General features: G+C 40.9%; 1 protein-coding gene across 5 annotated transcripts in view; it reads left to right on the top strand.

Moving 5' to 3' along the window:
• shf (Src homology 2 domain containing F) overlaps nt 1-15,169 on the top strand; it is a 94,221-nt gene that overhangs the window by 47,252 nt on the left and 31,800 nt on the right. For all 5 annotated transcript variants that reach the window (XM_088992926.1, XM_088992928.1, XM_088992927.1 and 2 more), the window contains exon 3: nt 14,724-14,942. In XM_088992926.1, the coding sequence (XP_088849052.1) occupies nt 14,724-14,942 (219 nt within the window). The remainder of the gene's footprint in view (nt 1-14,723; nt 14,943-15,169) is intronic.

The raw sequence follows: 15,169 nt of genomic DNA, 5'->3' as shown, positions 1-15,169 counted from the left end.
AACGATTCTATAGGTATTTCAAGGTTTGCATGTTTTAATTGCGTATCATTTGGCATCCAAAGCAAATTTCCATCACTTGTCATTCAGGCGGCGCGTTCGTCAAGCGTTTACGGCATGGTTGGCGTTCTATCTAGCTTCCATCAACGTGTTGGGACAGCAAACCTGAGACCAGCTGTCTTAGCTCATTATGACAATCAACGCTGCTTGTGAAAGAGGGTATATACACACACACACACACACACACACACACACACACACACACACTGACAGTTTTCATTCAGCGACACGTATAGCTGCCTGGCTTTTGTTACTAATGGAAAAATCGACTTGGCTTTTGAAAGCACTCAATTAGGTCCAACTAAGTGATAGCAGGGAAATGTGAACGTGGACAAGTAATTACTACATGTCTGCGGATTGCGACCCCGGCATGACAATGAGCCGATTAGGGAGTAAAATGTTAGCGGTAGCATTAGCAGAACAGGGCTATATATGATAACGTTGGTTTCGTCCTGATAAAATCTTGTATAAACAGATTACAGTGCCAAACAATATGACTGTAAATGAATTTATCAATATGTTCTATAGCAATATTGATCTTTTCTCCATATGCTGTTGTATCCGTTCAAGGTCACAGCAAATAATGATACAATACAGTATATTGCAAACTGGATATTTTTTCCATAAATCCAGACCTAGTCCACTTTTTTATCTCCAGTTTTTCCTCTCTCTTTAGCTGGCTGAGACAGTCACATTGGACTCCAACAAATTTGAATCTTTTACATGTAAGCCTCAGGACAGTTTCTTAAACAGTCATGTATTCTGACAATCCACCTTTCATCTTGACTCCCTGCCGTGCAACTCCTTTGTTTGTTGACAATGGAAGCTGGAACTGAAGTTGCATTCAGCCGCCAGCCCGTCAGAGCCACTTCTCACCAAAAAGTACTTCCGCCAATAGCTCTGTGAGCCACTCAGCTTTTGTTGGTTGCTGTTTGTTTTTTCTTTTTTCTTTTTTCTTTTTTTTCATTGCAGCTCATCCAATTATAATGAAATAGATTTCTTTTTACAGCCACCTACTCCCTCCTTCAGCATTCTAGTGGCATACAAAGTGCTGAGACACAAACAGGAAGTGGTTTTTCAGCCTTTTCCCTACTTAAGATTAGAACAGTTCCACGGCACAAGATAATGGGGCTCTTTTAAGAAGAAAAAAAAATATTAAATAAATATACTATATGTACTTAAACTGAACGTCTTGTCAAAAAAAAGACATTTCAGTCATTTTGAAATAAATCATAATTATGACCCAACGAATCTCTATACAGCATACAACTACCATATCAAATGTAAAATGAACCAAATACACCTTTTATCTGCCTTATCCTGAGAATATGACTCTGAAGCATGTAAAATGCATTGAAATATGTGATATAGAAATAATATACGTCGGTGTAAACTCTCAGTCGTCGGTGTAATCTCTCAGGAGTGTTGCATCGATTAAAATGTTTCTTCAGCCGTCATCTGGACTATAGGAGCGAAATGTCCGACACCTTCAAAGAACTACAGATGACGGTTGCAGGAACCTTTTCATCGATAGAAACAATCTAAAAACATGTCAAATTATTTTTAAGGTTGCCCTACACACTTTAAAAAGTCAAAAAGTAAACATATTTTGAATGTGATTGATAAAAAAAAAAGCATAAAATGTATATGAAACGACACTAAAGCAAAACTATAGTACGTCAAACTACTAAACTTGGTAGGTAAGAGCCAATGATTGGATGCAGGATTTGGAAAATGGTGAACAAGAATAAGCTGAGCCACGTGCTGCTTCCCCAAACAAAAAGACATTTCATCTGATCACGGTTTAACAGGCTGCTTCAGTACATTTCCATTAGAATGCCCGAAGGCAATTCAATGTTGTTCGTTGATTTAACCTTGTTGGTCCTTGCCGTATTTCCCTTCCGGGAAAGTTGGGCTACACTGGTACTACTTCTTACCATATGCTTTGCATTCCTGTCCAACCTGAAGGCTTTTAAACAATGTGGCAGATGGTGGATTATCCAAACAAGTGGATAAATAACCTGGCTCCCCTCTGAGCTTGGCCGCTACGTAGAGCGGCCGAGCGCCCGTCAACTGGCAGCGACCACGGCCCACGCATCACCGCCCCCGTGTGTCACCTCCTGTGTTTTCGCCTGTTCCCTTCTGACCTTTTTTCCTGTCGAACATCGCTAATTTCTCAGCAATGTGCTCATTTTTGATGCAGTATTCTCGTAAGAGGCTTTGGCTCCATTAGGTTTTTATTTGACATTTTTACAAACCTGTCCGTTTTGTTCTTTATCACATGCACCACAAAAGTTGGATGGTCCTATCATATTCCGAGATGTACTGTAGCAAAACAATTACTTAATAGTTGCCTTCCCGATAATGATCTGGACAAGTCATCGAGCAATGCCAAGGTTCAGACCTCGATTGTGATGTATTGCCTGCCTTTCATCTTAATCATGATCAAATGCCTCTTTTCCCAAGTGGCTTGCATTCCCCATATGCCTGGAGACAGAGATTCTCTATGCGCTGCTTGAATAACTAATGAATGCTAAAAAATGAGCCTACCTTATGTGGGCAGACAGCTATTGGAATCTAACAAATGATAGAATAACCCCCAAACCCTTACCGCCACCACCAGCACCACCCCCCTTCCCCATCCGCCGTGCCATCTTCCTCAGCTACTGCATTATCTTCTCATCCGTTCATGTTTTTATTCATAGCCTCTCCAACCGTCCATATTTCTAGTCAAGACTTGTTTGCTTCGACTGGCAGGCTGAAAAGGTCAGACGCCATTTAGTTGGGTTGTAGTTGAGTGTAAAATGGGGAGTACATAGCCAGCATGGCGATAATACATGCGTACACATTAGCCTTGACTTTCTGAAATGAGCTTATGAATCACACTGGAGTGGGAGAAGGGCGACAAATTCCTTGAGAATCGAAAGCCTAACGAAGAAATTGTCCACCCCCCACTCTTCCTGACAGGATCCCTGGGGCTTCCTGTGTCTCAGCAGGAAGTGCATGAAGTCGCACTCTCTATAAGTCTCCACACAGTGGATCGTCAGTCGTCAGTAGAGTCGATAGTGTCCTTTGAGCGCCCACTTACGACTTTAAGAAAATAATTAAATAACATGCACAACTGCAGTTTTCAGAGATGATGGTGGGGAATGCTGAACGAAGAGTTATGTATATGCCCTGCTTTTAATTTCCTTTTACTACTGCCAGGTTACTGGCTCATAAATTTAAACCAAGCATATTAGACACCCGCAAGAAGCAAAACTGACACATATTGGACTCATTCACCATTTTTATATTTTCTTTCATGTTGCAAGAAAACAAAAGGCACATGAAAGAAAAAAGTCTGTTTTCCAAAATAAATCACGTTTCTCCATACAATAACTTAAGTTAACTCATTCATTGCCAGACGTGCAAAAATATGTCCACTCCAGTGTCAGGGTTTTTGTCATTGTCACTGGAATTCCAGGAGCCACAGAATATTGAGTTTTAGGACTACATAAACATCCAATGCAGCGTAAGAAACCTTAGACTCTCTTCTTTCATCAGAAAAAAATAGTTAATTCCTAAATTATATAGGTCTGAAGTTATGAGTTTGAAATGAGGGCAGCTGTACAATGCAATACATATTGGCTTATATAGCGCTTTAACAACAGCCGAAGCTGGACCAAAGCGCTAACATGGAAAAAAGGGGAAATGCTATCCCCTTGTGGAAGGGGAAAAAACATTGTCAGAGGTCTGGCCAGCGCTGCATCGGCACCCGAGCAAGAAAAAATAAAACTTAAATTCTGGAATGGCGCTCTACATCATATTTTCATTTCCTGAATAAATTTGTGAATGGTAGTGAATGAGTCGACCCACAAAAAAAGAAAAACAGATAATTCTGGCAAAATTTAAAGTGGTATTTTTTCCCCCCTCCTTTGTGTTATACTTAATTATTTTATTTAAAGAATAATATTTTGTTTCTTACATATAATTCAAATTTCTTGCGATTATTTAAAAACAATGTCAGCAGTAGACATTTGAAATATTCCGCTATTTTAATAACCATTTTTATGCATTTTAAATTGAACTGCAGAGATCTTTTGCACCATGCAATTTATTAACCGACCGGAAACAAATTCCCTGTGTGTTCTACAGACTTGGCAATAAAGATGATTCTGATTAAGATATGCCTCTACAATGTTGCACGTTTATATACATTCTTGGACACCAATGCGGTATCACCATTGCGAAGGAGCGGTTTTCAACTGTACCGCACCCTGCTGAGACCTGCGTGTCCCTGTAATATTTTGCTGCCCTCATTAAGCGATACAAAAGGCAGAAAATATTCAAATGACTCCAGCATTGCTGACACACAATGATAGTTTGTATTGTCCTATCCGAGGAGAAAAAAAAGAATGCCACCATTTTATCTGTCATCACTGGCATACTTCAAGCATGCAGCCTTGTGAGGCTTTTCAGTCGTCCATAATGACACAGTGGAGTTTTTAGCATGCACGCTAAGAACTCTTTTTGTAACTTTTACGCGTTGGGGTAATTACAGTCGAGCACAGGCGGTGTGTGTGGCATTCCCTTCAAACGGTGTGATGTAAAGTGGGTAGATGGTTGGAGTGGACATTCCTGGAGGGGAACGCACTCCACCACTCGGGGGCGCTTCTATCTTTTTTTTTTGTTGCTTGTGTTACATTTTTCTTTTTCTCTTCTTAGAGGGCACAGATGTTGTTCCTACAAAAGGCCAGACCACATGGAGGATAATTACACTCCTGTGAATGACAATTCATTCCAAATAATTTGGTAATAGCATCCCTTGTCAATGTTGATTTTAACACAATACTGCCAGCCAGTTCTTAGGATTTGGAAACGTTGTTTTTGCCACATAGCGTCAGGATTTGTCTTAGATGTTGAACCCTATTGTGCCTCAATACCCTTACAAGTATTCGACTCCCATGCCAGTTTCCTGTGTAGAGTTTATAATAGCTTTCCTGAAAGAGTGAAATACAGCGTGGACAATTTATTGGTGTGCTGACTGATGTTAGGCAGCGCTACTTTTGAGATTGATGTAGAGCTTGTGCGCTGCGGCCATCCAGAGGTATCATAAAACTAAAGACCCGCACGCACTGAGGGAAGACGAAGGGTCACGGTTGATCTTGAACCAATCCCAGTTGACGATGAGCCAGTCATCTGCATTGGACTTGTTGCCAGGCATTCGCTATTTGCAAAAACATCTCTTGATGTTGTTTTTGTTGCTGTTATTTGTTTATTTTTTTTTTTTTTGTGAAACCAAAATTCAGCTCTTCTCAGCTTTCACGTTCTTTCGTTGAATATCATAAAATGCCACAGGGTGGTGCCGAAGACGGCTCTCTATTGAGGCAGCAGCACTGTAATTGGTCCCAAAATGAATGTTAAATCCCTTCGATTAACAGTGAGCCCTGTGCAAAGATAATGACATTTCGAATACAGAAAACAAGGAGGGGGTTTGTGTTAAATATTGATTCAAACGTTCCAGAATTTTGAATTTAAGATTTTGATCCCGTGACATCACCTAATTATTATTATACAACACCTTTACATTTCGTTGCAAAGATAATGTAATATGAAACAAGGAAATAGCTGCATTTCGCAACAAATGACCCAGCCTGTAAAGCTTTTCATCCCCATTCAGTAGCAATAGCATCTATCAGCTGAGATAATAACACAACATGTATTTGTTAAGACAGGGCCTCATTTAAAGACAGGGCTCACGATTTGAGAAACTGTAGAGTGCCCTCTCCAGCTTAGTTTAGAGGTAATAAGAAGTTGAAGCATGTGTTTCATGCTAAACTACTGTATAATCATTTCAAGGTCATTTTACATAAACTTTTTTACCATGGCAATGTCACCGTCTCTGGATTAAACCGCCTGTAGTCCCCGTGCAAATTTCCCCCGAGGAATGCCACAGGATTTCCAAATCAATATAAAATTGCCTTTAAGAGGGAGGAGGCATTTTTTTTTTACTCCGACATAATGAATATTGATGTAGTACTCATTGATTAATTAAACATAAATTTAGAATTAACCACCGTTGCAGCATGAATGATTCTAATTCGGCTTTTAAGTTGAGAAATATTGTGTGTGTGTGTGTGTGTGTGTGTGTGTGTGTGTGTGTGTGTGTGTGTGTGTGTGTGTGTGTGTGTGTGTGTGTGTGTGTGTGTGTCTGTGTGTGTGTGTGTGTGTGTGTGTGTATATCTAAAGCATCTCCACAAGTTATTGCGAAGGGTTCACATACAGTTCAGAGTGGCTATTGTTGTTGCCACATCTTAGTTACCCAGTTTTAGTTGTAAAGCATGTCTTTCCAGACACTCACTGTCACTCACTATGAATATAGTGAGTGACAGCCCAGAGAGACGACAGAAACTCAAAGGAAGGAAACTTTTTTTTTTGTTGGCCGTCTGCATCGTCTGGCTACTGCAAGAACAAAACCAAAACTAGGGAATAGCGGTAGGATTCAAACGGTGATTTACTGATGAAACTTTTTCAACTTTGAGGGAGAGGTGGTATGTGATGGATGGAAGGATAGATGGGTACACATGGGATGATAGTTCACTCAGTTGTCAATATGTCCTAATAGTATGTCGTGTGATTAAAAAAAAGTGTTTTAATACATGTGAACAAGTACAGTGATACCTCAGCTTACGAACGCTTTGGCTCACAAACCTTTCACCTTACGAACATTACCTTTGCGAGAATATAATCTTGGAACACGAGCTAGTTTTCGGCGGATGAACCAAACCACACAGCGCCATGGTGGCTGGCAGACGAGTTTTCGGCGGATGAACACCGAAACACACGGTCGAACAGTGCCACGGTGGCTGGCGGACTAATTTTCATCACCACCTTTGAGTGCAGACATGGTTTGTTATCGAGGATACTTTTACTATTATGGGACCGAAAAAAAGACCTCACCACATGCTCATGTTAAGCCGAAGAGGACACAAATGAAAATTACAGTCGAACAGAAGAAGGAGATCATCGAAAAACACGAACGCGGTGTTGGCTGGCGGACATTATGCTAAACCGACCATTGCTACCATCCATTGACAACTACCATCACAAAGGTAAATAAAATGACTTTATTATACAGGACAGTTTATTTCTTTAATACAATAGCACATTTGTTATACATAAATTAAGGTATATTTTGTGTAGTTTTAAGGCTTATTCAGTAGAAAATTATTACACTTATATTATAAGGCTTATTCAGTAGAAAAGAACCGCTGCTGCACGTAGATAAGTAGATTGATGAATAGCATGATAGATAGATACATAGGTAGATAGGTAGGTAGATAGCAGTCATTACGTGCCTTCAAAGTTAAGGCCAAGGGTCCAAGGTAAGGATGTAGCAAGTGCCCCTATCATCACTAATAGGCTCTTAACCCCCATTGGGAAGAGGCCATGACAATTCATCACATCTACTTTGACGTGTCACCAAGCCCCCCTTGGCCCCCCTGCACTCCTTCATGACCACACATGCGTCTTTCTGCATCACCAAGCATGCCGATGCCAGACACGGCTGACTTATTTCTTTGCCGATGACTCTCACTCCCTTTAAGTCCCCAGCTCGGGCTCTCGCATTCCCTTGCTCTGTCGTCTTCCTCCAGCGCCTATGAACTCCGGCTGCACTCTGGGCCTAATCCATGGCTCTTCTTATCTGTGCAGGAGGAACAATAGCCACATACAGAAAATAGCTTGGCTTCTGCACATCACTGCTCACATGAAATTATGTTTTTCGTGCCTCCTATTACAGTGTTCGACTTGCATTTTAACAGGATTTACATAGGGCGGCAATGACACTGTAACAGTCGTGTTTTTAATTTTTGTTGGCATTCGCAGTAAACTCTCTGTGTCTGTGTTTATTGCCAATCTCACCAGAGACGGCACTCCAGGGGGGTATTTGTGTCATTGGGGATGAAAGTTGAGTGAGAGAAGCATCATTCAGACACAGCAAGATACAGTTTTAAGTTTCAACCAGAACAATAGAAGACAAGAAGATGAGACGAGTTCCCTTTGTTGACGATCCACACAGGGGTTTATTTATTTTGTTTCAGTTTGTATTCGTTTGAACTTCAAGAGCAAGTAACCCACACAGGGATCAGTTTGACAGAAAATGGACCTTTCTGTAATGTAAGAAAGTTGAACTTATTGTATGTTCTGTTCTCGCTACCCTGATCTTATGAACAAAACCCTCTTCCTAGTTGACGCTCCAGGAGGATGTGATGCATAACAAAAAGTAATGGCTGCTGGAATGCAATTTGGTAATTATGTGCCAGCAGCTTGAATAATGGCTTACTGAAGACCCACGGATATATGTCGTCGAACTACAGTAGTTGTAAATTTATTTTATGACTGTTACAGCGTCTGTGTTTTATACTTCCCCGTTCAGTGTTTGACTTAAACATACATTCCATACAAAACATAGCACTGAAGCAACCGACGAAAAAACTCACCATGCGTATGACTGCTCGGAACTTATCATGTTCGTAAGGTGGGGAGCGTCTGCACTCGCACAGGGCCTTGGAGTGAGTATTTGTATGTGTGTTGGGGTGGGGGGGTGTCCTCCATTATCCCGCCACTATTCCAAAGCAATCTCCACATTCATCTTTTCCATTAACCAGTTTTCACCTCACTCTTAATGAGCTGTGATTGTGCCCATCTACCGGCCGGGATCGATGCCCAAAGTGGACTCGGGGAGTATGCATGAACGAGGCATTGCCTGATCTGGATTAAATGACGCACGCGGGAGAATTCCCTCAGTGTTTTGTTATCATCTCCAGTTTGACAGCCAGTCCACTTAATTAGTGACTACGCCATTGCCAGACGCTCACTTCCAATCATGTTCAATTGAAAGCAAGCACACAATTTGCTCCTTTGAACATCTGGCGAAGGACCCAAGACCACATCTTTATTGGTCTTTATTTTGAATTGTAATTTTAGAGATGGGTGCGCTTCTAGAAAACTCCAGAGTTAGAATGACCATCTTGAGAGATTCCAGCAAATAAGTATTGATATGATACAAATAAGTATTTTTCGTGTTGCTTGGCCTTATTTTCAGAATGGCGGATTAGATATCTAAATTGAAAGAAATAGAGAGACTTTTAAAACTGAAGAAAGATAAGGAACGCTTCTACAAAGAAGGCATCGATGCCTTTTTACAGAAGGGGGTTTATTTATTTTGTTTCAGTTTGTATTCGTTTGAACTTCAAGAGCAAGTAACCCACACAGGGATCAGTTTGACAGAAAATGGACCTTTCTGTAATGTAAGAAAGTTGAACTTATTGTATGTTCTGTTCTCGCTACCCTGATCTTATGAACAAAACCCTCTTCCTAGTTGACGCTCCAGGAGGATGTGATGCATAACAAAAAGTAATGGCTGCTGGAATGCAATTTGGTAATTATGTGCCAGCAGCTTGAATAATGGCTTACTGAAGACCCACGGATATATGTCGTCGAACTACAGTAGTTGTAAATTTATTTTATGACTGTTACAGCGTCTGTGTTTTATACTTCCCCGTTCAGTGTTTGACTTAAACATACATTCCATACAAAACATAGCACTGAAGCAACCGACGAAAAAACTCACCATGCGTATGACTGCTCGGAACTTATCATGTTCGTAAGGTGGGGAGCGTCTGCACTCGCACAGGGCCTTGGAGTGAGTATTTGTATGTGTGTTGGGGGGGGGGGGGGGTTAACGGGTGGGGGGTGTCCTCCATTATCCCGCCACTATTCCAAAGCAATCTCCACATTCATCTTTTCCATTAACCAGTTTTCACCTCACTCTTAATGAGCTGTGATTGTGCCCATCTACCGGCCGGGATCGATGCCCAAAGTGGACTCGGGGAGTATGCATGAACGAGGCATTGCCTGATCTGGATTAAATGACGCACGCGGGAGAATTCCCTCAGTGTTTTGTTATCATCTCCAGTTTGACAGCCAGTCCACTTAATTAGTGACTACGCCATTGCCAGACGCTCACTTCCAATCATGTTCAATTGAAAGCAAGCACACAATTTGCTCCTTTGAACATCTGGCGAAGGACCCAAGACCACATCTTTATTGGTCTTTATTTTGAATTGTAATTTTAGAGATGGGTGCGCTTCTAGAAAACTCCAGAGTTAGAATGACCATCTTGAGAGATTCCAGCAAATAAGTATTGATATGATACAAATAAGTATTTTTCGTGTTGCTTGGCCTTATTTTCAGAATGGCGGATTAGATATCTAAATTGAAAGAAATAGAGAGACTTTTAAAACTGAAGAAAGATAAGGAACGCTTCTACAAAGAAGGCATCGATGCCTTTTTACAGAAGGAGCAGCGCATGGACTTCATTTATAAGTAAAGGTAATGATAACATTTTTTTAATTCTTTTTTTCTATGCTACAGTTTATATAAAGAATGCTGACATGACATTTTAAACAAAACACGTTAACTGTTGCCAATCAAATGGTGAATAAGCTACTCTGTAGAGTTCATATGTTTGTAAATCTGACTGTGATGACGTCAGTGCCTCACCAGCCGTGAACCTCACCGCACGTCACTGTGCTAGGCCCACACCGTGTTAGAACATCGCTTGAGCGTAGTCTGCACAGTTAATAAAGATGCTTATATTTGAATTAACGTATTTACAAGAAGAAAGTGTTGTCTTCATCTTTAAAACAGCTTACATGTGCAATTACTTAGCCCTTAAGCCTTTCAAACAGAGCCTTTTCCCCAATGAGACTCAGTGTGCTGTGTTCAGGGGCTGTCGTACAAAGAAGCCTCGTTTGCCTCACTACCTTTGACTCACTGTCACGATGTTTCTGTTGTTTATAGAAGCCCGCTGTGTGAAACACTCACTTGTCTGGCTCGCTTTATCTATAGACTGACTTTCTTTGTCTTCACATCCCCAAGGTTTTCGTTCTTCTTCTTCCTCTTCTGTCACTTTGTGTGGCTCATTTCCATCATCGCTTTTTGCGCCGTAGTCTCCTCTGTCTTGCTCTCCGCCACAACCCTGGGACCGAATCTATGTGCATGTCGTCTTGTGCTTCACAAGTTTTCCACCTCCAGGCCATCGGAAGGAAGAGTAAATTAACGTCATGTAAAAAGTAATACATGAGCATGTACCAGGCATGTATGGTATGTATCTTCTCGGTTAAAAACAATTGCTGTTCTATTAATCATGGAGTTGTGTAAAAGTAGTGTTTAAATACACTATTTTAAACAAAAGAAAGCTGATGTAATGTTAAATTGTTTTATTATTGTTAAGTTCAAATGCTACTTTTAATAACAAGTAAGAATTAGTGGCTAACTCAACCAAGCACCATCCAATTTTGACTGTTGACATTCAAGATTTGAGTGACATTTATTGATCTATTTATTTGTTTATTTATGTATTTTACATTATAACATATATTAGTTTTGATCAGCATTTGAATTTTGCCCTATAGAATTTGCTCTATCGAATCGAAACAGTCCACAACTAGCTACCATGTGGCTAGTAGCAAGCAAATAACGATATATTTACTGACTTTGAGGCATTTATGTGTCCTTGATATATTTTCAGGTTTATCTTGTCAATATATGATTTGTTCACATTTCCCATTAGTATGTTAGACTAATGAGACACTAAAGACACTAAATTAGTGTTTAGCAAGGTATCAGTTAGCTCAGGCTAACGGCTTTGAATGTGCTAACGACAAATATAAAGACACTCATTCACATTTTCGCCTTGCATTCACACAGACATCAATAACAAGACACTTTTATGATTTCACTGGGAAACTGTAAACATTTCCACCACAGGGTAAGAATGTATAAAAAAAGCTTTCAATCTTTTTCAATTGGATATATTTTGCCCCTATGAAGTAATATTTGTACTGTGTAGTTTTGACATTTTTATTTCTTAAGGAGCAGTGATAATCAAATTGTGAATGAATATCCTGTACTAAACTCAATCTGAGAGTGAACGCTGGCGCGAATGGCTGCCGCTGCTCACCCGCACAAAAAAATCCAGTGACTTTGAAGTGTCCTTGAGAGTATTGAAAGGCGCTTAGAAATTAAATGTATTATCATTATTATAAACTCACTCTTCTTTTCACAGCCAAAATGGCAATATGTCTGTCATAGCAGCGACTGTAGCAAAGTTGTTAGTATTCTGGGAGCACGAGCCACCTCACGGCTCCTCTCTCCAAGCGGAAAGACAGTCACAACAGTGAGGCCACCACGGTTCAAGCAGGGAGCAATCACCTTCCTTGTTGGTCGTGTGACTGACCGACAACTTGCGTGCCGTCATATGACTCCCACTTCGGCTGCACTGCAGGACGATATCACGCCAAGTAGATACTTATAGGCTCTTCGGATACTCTGGACATCGTAATTATATCATTTTTCTTTGGCATTCACACAGTTATAGCAGATTTTTTTAAGGCAGGGATATTAATGTGTGCCTGGAAGCAATTGAATGCGTTATCATTTAATTCAGCCGCCTCAGCAGGATATCATCATCCACTCAATGGGTGTATATTCATACCCATCAAAGCGTGAGAAAATCCATATGAAATGTTAGTACCTCGGGGCTTTACAATTAACAAAATGCACTGTTTAAAAAAAAGCCTGAAAGGAATTTGTGAAACAGTGAAGCTGTGAAAAGTAACCTGCGCCACAGTTAGGGTTCACTGTAACTGAAAAGGTATGGAAGTCGATGATTGTGGCATATCCCATGAGCCTCCTCCAGTTACAACTACCGAGGCAATCATACATAAAGCAGAAAAAAAAAGGTTAGAGGGCAGTCGAGGCTCTCTGTGGCAGACACAGAAAATCTTTAACACATCAGATCGGCTTTACGCTCACATTCTGCCGACTTACTCTTTATCCCCCCCACACCTTTTTTAAAGCCATTATTCCAATGGCATTTAACAGATGCTTGTGGTCACTGCTACTGCAGCTCTAATGAAGCTTTCTCCATTTTTACAACACTCGCAGCACTCAACAACTTTCCAACTGACTAATCAGAATTTAGCCACAGTGCTCTTGTCTTACTTTTTTTAAAGGGCTGGTGAGTTTTAAATGAGTTGAAAAGGAAATGCAGCATCTGGACAGGAAGTAGGGCGTCCTGATGGGGACCAAGGGGGTTGTCAAGGTGTGGGCGGATCGGCCTAGATCTTAAACACAGAGGTCAGAAATTGTGGCTGAGTGGCAACATGCAAGTTGTTCGATGTTCTGGCAGTCACTATAATTTTCTTAGACAGATGTGTCTCCACCCAGCACTCCAAAAGCAAACACAAGCTAGCATCGAGGGATGGAAGGAGTTGCATTTTGATTGCAATCTACCTCAGTAGCCAGGACCATATCAAATAGTATCACTTTTGGGTGAGAGGTGGATTACACCTCGGACTGGTTGCCATCTATTTGCAGGATATATATGATCAAACAACCAATTACACGAACATTCACACGTAACGTATGGCCAATTTTAACGTCTTACATTTTTGGGATTGTGGAAGGAAGCTCAAGTCCAGATAAAACAAGCCAACTCCACACTGAGATGATCACTGTCGTTCATGGACTGTCTTGATATCAAAAACTAAATGAACCCCGATAGAAAAATGGTTCTCCACTCATTCAAGATTTACTCTACTCCAAGATTTCCAAAGATATTTTGCTCCTCTGCTGGCGAGCCTGGACCTCTGTAAATTACATGTGAGATCAAACTGTGTGACTGTACCTAACACCGAAGACTCTGATACAGCCATTTTCACCTCACCTCCACCAGAGGTCCCATTAAGCTTCCCAATGCATCGCTCGTTTTTGTCCGCAAGAGCTACCTGCGGGTAAAGAGGCAATTATGCAGCAGCGGTGGCATAATATTTCATTCCCTTCACATGGTGGACACTAACTGTTTCATGAAGAATAGGAGAGCGGGAGCAGAAAATGGGGAGCTCTCAAGGGCATGGTGCTTCATTAGGAGTGTCGCTTTACTGGGAGGATGAAAGGATTGGAGTGTGTTCTGGTTTGGGGCAGGTGGCATTGAGGAGATTCGTGACATGAATGTCATCGGAGGGCAAGACCATCAATAAGACATGAAGAATCCATCTAACTATCTTTTCTTCTTTTAATTAAAATAATATTGTTTCTATGTTTGTATGTCTGTCTTGCTATCTAGCTATCTATCTAGGTAGCTATCTAGCTATCTATCTCCATAGCTAGCGAGCTAGTTGGCTAGCTGGCTAACCAACCACAGTTACACCAGTTTCTTTTGAAATCAGCCATGGACTGCAAATTTCCCCATTGTGGGACGAATAAAGGTATTCTGATTCTGATCGCATGTGATAGTATTGGTGACATAGGTGACATCTTGCATTTTCCCCAAAATCCATTTGTCCAAATAAGGCCTACGCCCATAATACATGTGGAGAAAAAAATCTGATATTTGGAAATGAAAGATCACTATAGACACGTTGATAGACAGTAACATGTGTTCTTTTTATAACTCAAACAGATGTGCCTGGCTTCTGCCACTGTGTGTTGGCAGATGTGAGTGGTTTGAATATCAGTCTCAAAATGCCTGTCGATGTCCATCAAATGAAAATGGACCATACCAAATCGCATAAAGTTTGATATGACAATTTATTTTTTCTTGTCATTGTCTTTAGAAATTCGATCGAGCAGTCGTGGGCCGAAGGACGGCAGCACCAAACAGCTACCCCTGTATGACACTCCGTACGAGCCCACCGAAAATGGTGGAGACTCTGACCCTGAACGTTCACGCTGCCCTCGGGAGAGTCGACTGCCTCAGGACGACGAGCGGCCGCCCGAAGAGTACGACCAACCCTGGGAGTGGAAGAAGGAGCGAATTTCCAAAGCCTTTGCAGGTACGTATATGTAAGCTGCGATTTATGGTTATAAAGTTGGTGACAAAAGTGCCACCATTATGAATTTTACACTTGCACACAAAACATGTCATTTTATTTTTTTGGATAGGAAGGATTTTAACATAGTATTTTCTCAAAAAAAAATCTTATGGTGTGAGAAAAGTCATTTTCTCACTCACTATTTTACCATCTTAACTCATTCATTGCCAGATGTGAAAAAAATTATC

This window comes from Hippocampus bargibanti, linkage group LG03 (genome assembly GCF_051943395.1).
Source record: "Hippocampus bargibanti isolate YZ-2025 linkage group LG03, ASM5194339v1, whole genome shotgun sequence".
Classification (NCBI taxonomy): Eukaryota; Metazoa; Chordata; class Actinopteri; order Syngnathiformes; family Syngnathidae; genus Hippocampus; species Hippocampus bargibanti.
Note: the sequence above shows the minus strand (reverse complement) of the source record. Positions and strands in the feature narration are given on the sequence as shown.